We start from the raw sequence: 10,794 nt of genomic DNA on the forward strand, positions 1-10,794 counted from the left end.
TTGGCATAGTTGGCCCTGCTGTTGTTATGCACTAAGGTTTTGATTGTGGGATTGTAAAATTATGGAATGGTTTGGGTTGGAAGGGACCTTTAAATATCATCTATTCCAATCCTCCTACCATGAACAGGTATGTCTTTTACTAGATCACATTGCTCAAAACCCCATCCAACTTAACTTTGACCACTTCCAGAGACAGGGTATCCACAGCTTCTCTGGGTAACCTGTGCCAGTGCATCATCACCCTCATTGTAAAAATCGCTTCCATATCTCCAATCTAAATCTACCCTCTTCCAGTTTAAAACTGCTAAACCTTATCCTATCATTACAGGCCCTGGTGAAAAGTCTCACTCCGTCCTTATGAGCCCCCTGTTTTTATTGAAAGGCCTCAATAAGGTCTTCCTGGACTTTTTTCCTCTCCAGGCTGAACAGCCCCAATTCTCTCATCCTGTCTTCATAGGAGAGGTGTTCTACTCCTCTGACCATTTTTGTGGTCCTCCTCTGGACCCTTTCCAACAGGTCCATATCTTTCCTGTGCTGAGGACCCCAGCACAGCACTCCAGGTGGGATCTCACAAGAGTGGAGTAGAGGGGCAGAATCACCTCCCTTGACCTGCTGGTCACACTTCTTTTGATGGAAGAAATCCAGGTTGTCTGGGCTTCAAGGGCACATTGCCAGGTCATGTCCAAGTTTTCATACTTTATTATTATTATTATTATTATTATTAATGATATTTGGATATTATTAATAATAATTAATAATAATAATAGTAATATTATTAATCTACTAGCAAGAAGCTAGTAGATAGCTTCTGACTTGTCAGGAAGGAGACTGGCTTGTGGGTCCCACAGACATCCCTTGTGGCCAGCTAGTTGAGAGCATTCTGTGCATCCAAAGGAGGCAGCTGAAGCCATTCTACCACTGGAGAATGTACAGTGTCCCTGTATGTAATATCACTGTGTAATCATAACAGAGACAGGGTGCCTTTGTCATTGCCCAGTGTGTGGTTCCAATGCATGTAGGCCTACAAAAAGAGAATAAAACAAAAGAAGCTGGAGTTTGATGGTCTGGGTTTACTGGGTTCTACTGGGTTTACTGGGTTCTACTACATAATTTCACTTTAAATTGTTTGGGCACAAGGGAGAAAAAGGAAATTATGTCCCATGTGTCCTTCCAGGTTCCACATCCACTGAGGACAAGTACATGCAGCAAAAGTCTGATATAGCCACATATATCAAGTGTCTCCTCTGCTTCTGAGTCTTCAACTAGAGCAGAATGAGAGAAATCCCAAAGGGAATTGGCCCTCAGTACATAATTTTAATCAGTAAAGGGTTGAAAAATACAGCTGCAGAGCCACCATTGTGGCTGCATGTCTGTACATCAGAGCTGCATTATGCATCAAAAGAGAATCTGTTCTGAAAGATTATAATTACAGAAAGTCTTTTTACTTTTGCTAGGAATTAAAAAAAAAAAAAAGGCATTGACCATGTCCTGCTGTGTAAGAGATCTTATAATGGCCTAGTTCACTGGGTATGGAAAATGCACACAATGCTGTCACTGAAATGCATTTCTATGTACGTGGAAGTCCAGAATTAGACAAAGCCTTCCTGTAACTGCTGTGGGGGAAGGAGAAGGAAATTCTCTGTTGCTGCTTTTTTAACAACTAATTTTAAAAGTGAGACTTCACTTAGTATTGGAGGAATGGTGTGGAGTATAAATTCCTTTAAAAAGCAGTGAAAAATAAATCCCAAGCTTGCTAACTGTATGTGAGGGAGATGGAGTTTGTAACATGCATCTAGCTTAACTTTTTTTAAGGGAGGTTAAACTGTGAATAAAAATGTGTTGGATTAATATTGAGAGAAAAATACATTTCCATCTAATCTGCTGCAATCTCAGAGAAGAAATATAAAGAGCACATTTAGAATCACTGGAGCTGTTGAACTGAAAGAGCTGTGGGTTCATGGTATTTGATTTAAAGTGTCTTCATTTTTAGTGTGTATCTCTAGCTGCCACCAGCAAGCCAGTTTGATGACACCTCATGGGATCACTGATACCTTGATCAAAATGGAGTTTTGGCATGTCAGAAAGAGGACCTGGATAGAAATCTCTGGAAACATTCTTGTTTGTCTAGCTGAAAGGATCTCTGTGCCTTAGCTGCTCTTACTGTTTCCTCCCACTGCTGCTTTCCCAAACCTTTAATTGCATGATGACAGCGATGTGAATGGCATGGATTAGGAAGGTATTCGAAAGGAAAACATCCATTCTGAAGGAACGCTGGTTTGTGGTAGGGAAGACAATTTGGGATGGTAATTGTGTCTTGTCTCTCATTCTGCTCCTTAGGCTGCAGAGGACACTACCAGCAGGTCGGTCTTTTATTGCCATGGATACCAAAGAGATCCCCCAGATTTTGCAGCAGATCTTCACGTCTACCATGTTATCAAGTGCCTAAGCATCACTGATGTCATGGTGTGTGAATTTAATGAAGAAACCCACTCCTGCTGCAGATATAAACCCTAAAGCTGAGGATAAACACATTTCTTAATAAAATACATACTGTTCTCTAATCAGCAAAGCAACCCAAATCTACACGACAGCCAGGCTGTAAATTTTCACCCAAAATCTCTCAACTGACTTAGCACATTCAAAGAAATGCAGCAGGGGAGAGGATGGCAACAGAACAAATGTTTTTCCGGAGGGACAAACAAATAAATGACAGTTTGTGATCATTCCTCTGCGTGCCATGTTGCCAGCATTACAGTGTCGTCTCACCCAATCTTATTAAATACGGTTCACTGGGATTTGGTAATATTATACAAGGCAGAGCCAGGCAATCTGTTTCAGTGTTTTGTGCGCATATGTTTGAATGGGTGGTTAACTCCATCTCCCGTTTAAACAGGACTGCTCTTGTCAGCCAGGAAACCCTTCCTTCCTCTGCTGTTGCTTTCTTGTCTTGAGAGGCATCAGGGCTTCACCCTGATGCTGAGAACAATGGAGCAGTTTGGAAACAATGACCATCACATGTAAACATTCATTATCTGATCAGGCGGAGTTGTCAGATCTAGAGAAAGTGCCTGTTAAGAAGGAAAACAAAACAAAAATAGATTTGTTCAGTTCTGCCTGTGAAAAGTAAGGGGAAAGGGTCTTAAGAACACAATAACCAGTGTTTCCAAGGATTGAGCTACTACAGTGGCTCCTTTGCATGGCTGATTATGCTTCCCGTTGCACTGTTGTATAGAATCCCTGGGATGGCCTCAGCACATAGGGGTGACTTTTATGTCTGGAGACAAAAAAGTTACTAATGCTTTGCAAAAAGCTCATTCACGGTCTGTTTTTCTTGGGTCTTTTAAAAATGAAACAGGAAGAGAGATTTAGGCATGAGAAAATAAGTTATTTTTTTATAAAGGAAGAGGCAAACATTTATTGTAGTAAGATATCTGTCTGTGTTAGAGTATATTTAATATCCAAGTTAGTTACAAAACTTACTTTGCAACTCAGTCAGTTGGCCCCATGAGATGGTAATTACTCTTTATCTATGAAAAAAGAGATATTTTGTAGTTCTTTGGGAACAATGGAATACTTGATGAATTGAATGTATGATTTAATTAAGCTGATACTTTGCTGATACTTTGCTAATATTAATATGAGGGTAGCTGAATAGGAGAAAATTCAGGAAGAGTACTTATCAAAATCTAAAGGAGGAATTGCAATTCTTCTAATATTTCTCTTAATCCTACAGTTGCTCAAACTGCACCACGAGCAGCATGTTTGGAGGGGAGGAGGCAAATTAATTTGATCTTTTTAAATACAACCATTGGTATTTTAAAGGGCCATTCTCTACTCCACCAGTCCTGCAGCAAAAATCTTTACCAGAGCATCAAAAATGTGCTGTATTTAGGGTGTGTTTCGAAGTCTGGTCAGCTTTCAAACTCTTTATGATGAGAGGATGGAAGACATTTTTCAAAGGCTTGTTAGTATTGTTATAATAGCTATATATGTGGAAACAAAGAACCTGAAGATGCAATTCCTGTTTGGAGAGAAGGGAATTGGGAGGAGACGGTTGAGAAGGTTATCCCTGTTTGGGAGAAATACATGTATACACACATACACACAGATGCTACTACTAAGGGGAAGTGCACTTCAAAATAAAAATACCTTGGTCCCATAAACTTATACTGAGGTACTAAATGCAATAAAGAATTGGCATATTAATAAGGCTGTTAGTTAATGTGTTTTTACATGGAAATTCCTTCAGCACTTCTACTTTTATTGCCAGCAATCCTGAAAAAAAGAAGGATTTTATTGCAGTTAATTAGCAAGCTCACTGTATGCTTTCTAGATGACTTGAGTGGATAAACTTTCTCATCTCAGATTTACATGCAGTAAAATACATGCAGTTATCTTTATAATACAAAAATTAGTGCTATTTAAGGGAAACTCTGCAGTAAATCCAATTTTGAACCTTTTGTTTGATTATCCCTATAAATTATATTTCATGTCATGCTATTTAAAATTACCCTTCTGTAGTGTTTGGTTTTATTCTTTGTTTCAGAATATGTCTGTTGTCTTTCAGTTCATGTTTCATGGGCCCATAGAGTATGGCCACATCCAGGGCCAGGCCTGGCCGTGAGAGTGGGTGGAAGAGGGAGGAAGCAGTTCTGAACCTGCCCTCTTTTAGTTGATAGCCATTCCCCCTTGTCCTTTCACTACATGCCCTTGTCAAAAGTCCGTCTCCAGCTCTCTTGTAGCCCCCTTTAGGTACTGAAAGCTGCTATAATGTCTGCCCGGAGCCTTCTCTTCTCCAGGCTGAACAACCCCAGCTCTCTCAGCCTCTCTTCTTAGGAGGGGTGCTCCAGCCATCTGAGCATCTTTGTGTCCCTCCTCTGGACTCACTCCCACAGGTCCATGTCCTTACCATGCTGAGTCCCCAGAGCTGGATGCAGTACTGCAGGTGGGATATGATGAGAGTGGGGTAGAAGGGAAGTGTTACTGGTAGATTCTGAGAGAAAGAGAGAAGAAGCAAGTGAACTCTTTTTTAAATTTTCAGTTCAGAAGGAAAGGTTTTGGGATTTGCCTTTAATAATGCTTCATTGCATAGCATATTTGACCTGACAGTGTCTCTCTAAATTGTAAAAATTCAGAGCAAAATTTTCCCCCGGCCATGCAACTTTCACCTACTTTATTGCCCATTGCTACCCCAGGGAAATCAAAGCAGCAGCTGTGCTTTTCCCTGTCTCACAAGGACTTGCAGTGTTATTTTCATGCTCAGAAATTCAACAAACATTCATCTTTTACATCCCTGGGATTTACAGAGCTGCCTAATATGCATTTATTTTTAATTGATGAAATGCTTAAGAGTAACGTGGCTTTGTCTAGCTAACAGCAGGAGCAGTGACTGCTCTCATTGCAATGCATGCACCAGCACTGCGTGTCACTCATTCCCTCTTAAACTGTCACTCACGCCCTCTGAAAGTGTGTTAAGGTATTTTTCATCTCTTCCCACAGTTTATTAAGGCACTTCTGCACTTGTCAGTTTTTATGGAAAGGCACTGTTTTGGTGAATGAATAGAGCTGCTGGTTGGAGCAGGTCCTGACCTATTGCTAATGCTTTAAGAGCATTAACCACATCAGCAGTAGTGATTTTAATTACCTCTTATAATGCAGATTTTGGTCTAATTCTGTTTCTGTATGTAACGTGTTCATACCCACTAGCCAGTTAGTAACAGTACACAGTCATCTGGGATTATTATTTACCTGAGGTGCAAAAAAACCCCCAAAAAACCACCAGAAAAAACAGGAAGCCCAAGCAGATGTGACTTCAGTCAGAGCAAAGCATGTTCCATATTTACAGACTGAAACAGCTTCATGCGACTGTATAAAAGCAATAGGTTTTATCTTGCACATGAAGTGCAAGGAGGGTTAGGAGGGATGCCTAATCTTTGACGCCAGCAGTTCATTTCCTTTTTTCACTTCTTTCCTTTACCAACATTAGGTGTCAAGCATGACTGTGAATGTCGTGCTAGAGCTTATCCTGATAGATAAGGATAGATAGATAACGTGCTAGAGTTAGCCTGATAAAATTAAGACTAATCCTAATGGCTGATCAAGTATACTGATGTAATATTTGAGTGAACACGCATACAGCAGAAGATACAGGTACTGTATTATATGTGCAAAATCAAACCAAGAGAAGGACCTAATGCCTCGTTGAGAGTATGGCTAAGAGATGCAAGGATACCAGAAGTCTTCTTGTCTATACAGTTAAAATATGTTTTAAAAATTATTACAAAACAAGTATTAAAATAATTTTTACAGTTAAAAACCCAAGCTATTGTGCTATGTTGGCTATTGCGCTATGTTGGCTATTGCACATTATTGTGTTTATTAATAGCACGCCTGTAAAAATGAGAATGTACAAGATATTTACTGAGAAATAAAATATATCTTAACCGTGTATCAAATCCAGAAAGCCACTTTGAAAATATAATCATTGTACACAACCTCTAAAGTTGAAAAGGTTCAGGGTCTAGTTAATGCTTTAAGTACTACTGTTTTAGTGATAATAAGTAAAGCTCTTCAGTTTGTGTGCTGTAATGGAAGTTGTTGTTCAGTTCCTTAATAATTCTGCTTCTGGGGCAAACATGTCTGTTTTAACCCCATCCTTAAAAAAATACAAAAGAAACCCAAACCAACTTGTATTTTACCATTTTGTATTCTTTCTGCCAGCATGTGGGAGAAAGAGCAAACACACTCTCCTGTCCTTACTACGAGCCTTTTAGAAAAAGAAGGTCAGTGTTTCTCCCTCTCAGCCCCTGTGTGTGCTGTGTAGTAGCAGGACTCAGCATATGGAAACATCTTACACAGTTCATTATGTTAGAAGACATTTTATCCAATGTAACAGGTATCCAACTGTACCCCAACACCACATGAGGTAAGTTACAGTCTTCGATTGGTGCTCTGGGTGTTTTAGTTATTGAGTGATAGATATCGATACCTAAAGCAATTGAGCGTTTTGAAACAGTACAGTGAAGTCAAGACCCTTCTGCGTCAGTTGAATTAAAATGCCTCCCACAGCCTATGGCACTGTGCTATTAGGGATATTTTTTCCAAGACAATTCATGGTGTAGGTGTTTGATGTGACCATGCTCTGCTGAAAATGCAGGTGATCACTCACTCAAGAATGTGTGATTGTTGACAACAATTTGTAGCAAACAGATTCCCCTAGAAAAAAATACACTTGCAAGGCAAACCATTCAGCTGAAGGACTTCATCGTCTTGGAGACAGGTTTTGTACCATCAAAATAAACAGGTAAAAAATTGCCTAACTCAGAAGTACTTTTTTTGTTGAAATTGTGACAATCTTAACAGCATTGTTACTGAATAAAATGTTTTAAAGTCAGCTATGTTTTCCGTGAAATAAGTGTATGTGGGAAGATTGCAGAAGAGATTCAACATTCTTCAGGATGAAGGTGATGGTAGGGTTTTATCGAAGACAAGGGCAGAATTATAAAATTGTAATAACTTCATTTTCATGACCATCTGTTCTCCAACTTTTGACAAGATAAATAAGCATATGAAAATCTACTTTAAAAAACCAAACAGATACCTTTAGCATTACTCACAGCATCCTTAGTCTGAACATCTGGCATGATTGCATGCAGAAAAATTCTGTGTCCTCCATGTTACATGTGTAGTGTGATCCTAGTCAAGAAAAAACTCATTGCAGTAAGTATGCTAATAGTTGGAAATGTAAAAAAAAATTCTCAGATTTTGACCCTCAGTTTCCCACACATCACACAGTTTTGCTTTGAACAGGCCGAGCTGTGCAAATCCAGGTAGTCTGGAAACTAGACCCAGACCCTGGTTCCCTGAAGCTGTGGATCCCTACCAACTGGGTGTAATCTGGCACCAGATTTCCCCTAGTTCTAAAACAAACATAAAGGAAGAGAGCAGGAGGGGGAAAAAAAGGACAAATTCATGATTTTCAATCATCTTCTTGAACTGGCTTGTCTTGACTGCCAATGCAGGCATGATCAGGACAGAGGTGAAAAATGCAGACAAAGGAGCCTGCCTGGAAAGATCTACCAGGCACAACCACAGCAATAAAATTACTCACATTAAAAACCACAGTCCAAAGCCAGGAGAGGGTCATCAGAGGAGGCACAGTCAGCTCACAGAGCATGAGTGGGATGCTGCCATGTAGTTGCCAAGACCTGCTGTGGGGATCATGCAACACAAAACCATCCTCACTCAGGTTGGTAGGCTCAGAGAGAGATCTCAGCCTTCACAGTCAGCACCACATCAGAGCCATTATGGCTGAGCCACTGGCTTCAGCCCTTCAGCTCTTGTTCTCAAGGCTCCTCATCAGCAACAGGCATAAAATAAACTTTCCTACCCCAGGCATGTGCTCAGAATGAGTTGAGGCTTGTTAACATCATTGAACAGTGGCATGGGGACTAGAATAAAACATCTGTGTTCCCTGAACACGAATTTCATGAGCTTTTTTTCTTTTTAAATGTTTACAAGTTCTTTCTAGCACAAGCCAAAGTTTAAAAGTCCCTGGAACCTCTTACTGAGGGTGGAAATATTCACTGGCCACCTATAAACTAAACACATCTCACAAATATGAAGAAAAAAAAGTTCTTTTTATACCTGGACTTGATACAAACCCCATTCTTAGGAAGAGCCTTTTCAGTTCAAATCATTAAATGAATCTTTTATATGAACTTCTCTGGCTAGACTCTCAGAGTAGGATGACAATGTTACATTCTGATGGCGGTATGGAGAAAGTCCACAAATAACATCACAGGGTTAGGAAAGTGTGTGATGCTGAAGAGTGATATGAGGAATGGTGTCCCACATATTTTTGCTGTCGCCATGACTAAATCATGCTCCGTGCCATCTGTACCAACATCTGCATTTCAGCTTGAATGGATTTGACATCTGTGAGGTCACCTATTATAGTTTCCAAATTGACAATTATAAATAACTTTGGGTTTTTTAAAGAAATGCATTGGATTAGGAACAGAGCTGCTTCCCTGACATAATATACAGAAGCAGGAAACACACCTCCCTGTTACAATTGCTCTGCATATGCTGTCCCCATCCCAGAAATATTTGGTGGTAGCAAAGGAGCAGCCTTAGCATTGCCTCCTCCCCTCCTCCCACTTGAGTAGTACAGGGAGGGGTAGTGCAGGGACAGATTTTGCAAATACAGGGACATCTAGGTGTTGCTGCTGGCCTTTGCAGAACATAGTCCTCCATCCGAGCCAGTGACCCCCCCCTAGCTGCTCCTCTCCTTCCCCTCTGCTGGGGGTTTTATCTGTCCAAGACTCTGACAGCCTAATTTCCTGCTTCTGGCTCATGGGAAAGCCTAAACTCGGTTGTAGTGAAAAGCCTGCAAGTACTGCATTGAGCAGCAGAAAGTGTGGCTGAATTTTGATGCACCAAAATGACCGTATATTTTTTTGATCAGAATTATTTGACTGCTCTGCAGGTCCCCCCTACTCCCTGCTGTACCCAGCCCTTGATGTTCCTCACCATATGAAAGGTGAACAGGAAACACTGAAAATCTGTGTCTTTCTTCAGTAGTCATATAATGTGCCCAAAATGTGCAAAATCAGAATAGAGATACAGCTGCTATAGTCCTCCTCACTCCCTCAATTTTCTGACATGATGTACTTTCAACATGGCATGGTTCCCAGAGAGCAAATCAGGTGCAAGAGGAAAAGGGAGACCTTACATTCATCAGTATATTTGCTATTAAGACCTTGGCTTAAGGACCATATTTATGTTTAAGCACAGATTTTATGGCACAAGGGCTGAGCATGCAGGCAGCCACAGACTGGCAAGCATGCCTGTAGTGGGGAGACAAACTAGCTGTAAGTTTGATATCTGAAGGCAACAATCATATTAGAAAGAGCAAACGGAAAGAGAGTCCTGCCTCCTAGTTCATGCTGATTCAGGGCCATGCTGGCCTGGTACGCGAGTCTGCCACGCTGCAGCTGCTCCCCGAGGCATCACCGACTTCTCTGCTGTTACCTTCTCATTTGAAGAGGATAGAGATTGTTTCCTACTCCTGCTAATGTAATTTGTGACAGTCAGGAACACCAATTTGCTGTGATTTCACAAAGGTTATAGCTGAGCACTGAACAGCACAACCAATGGGAGAGTGAAGTGGGGGCAGTCATTGCAAATGCTACTGAGAGAATTTTTTAATAAGTCACCTTATTCTCCCTTTGCACTCAAGAAGGTCTTCATGCCCACAAAACATCAAGTTTCCTTCTTTGTTATGGTGCGTTTAAGAACTCAAAGCTCTCCTCTCCTTTAGTGCCAGCTCAGAAAAAAATCTCATCACCCACCCCAAATCACTCCTCTCTCTGCTGCAAATAGCAGACCAAGGAGCCTCTGTAGGATCCGGTCTTTTGAAGGCACCGCAGGTTGGAAACAGAAGCTCTTAAAATACACACAGTACAAACCCCACACCACAACACTAAGGAGTCAAGCCCTGAACAGCAGCATGCATACCCAAACATGGGACAGTGTTAATGCTGCTTGTGCATCAGAAGCAGAGAAGTATGAATTCTTTTATTAAGGTTTTAACCATGTGGTATTATAACTCTGAAGTAATTAATAAGTTTATAATGCAATGAAAACATGAAGTTTTCATTTATGTCCTTTCTCTGCTTTTTTATTCATCAACTGTGTGGTTTTATCCACATGCATATGAGTAGATAAATCACTCAATTAGAGAATAGCTAGATAGTGCTGAAGGCATTTAAAACTAGTATCTTATGGTGT

At 40.6% G+C, this 10,794-nt stretch overlaps 1 protein-coding gene across 1 annotated transcript in view; it reads left to right on the plus strand.

Moving 5' to 3' along the window:
• The window catches only part of VWA8 (von Willebrand factor A domain containing 8), a 182,470-nt gene extending 175,077 nt beyond the window's left edge, over nt 1-7,393 (plus strand). The window contains exon 45 of the mRNA XM_027649783.1: nt 2,338-7,393. Coding sequence (XP_027505584.1) covers nt 2,338-2,446 — 109 coding nt within the window. The 3' untranslated portion in view covers nt 2,447-7,393. The remainder of the gene's footprint in view (nt 1-2,337) is intronic.
• The last annotated feature ends 3,401 nt before the right edge of the window (nt 7,394-10,794 follow it).

The sequence above is a fragment of the Corapipo altera genome, unplaced genomic scaffold, assembly GCF_003945725.1.
Source record: "Corapipo altera isolate COAL_440 unplaced genomic scaffold, ASM394572v1 0, whole genome shotgun sequence".
In the NCBI taxonomy this organism is placed as follows: Eukaryota; Metazoa; Chordata; class Aves; order Passeriformes; family Pipridae; genus Corapipo; species Corapipo altera.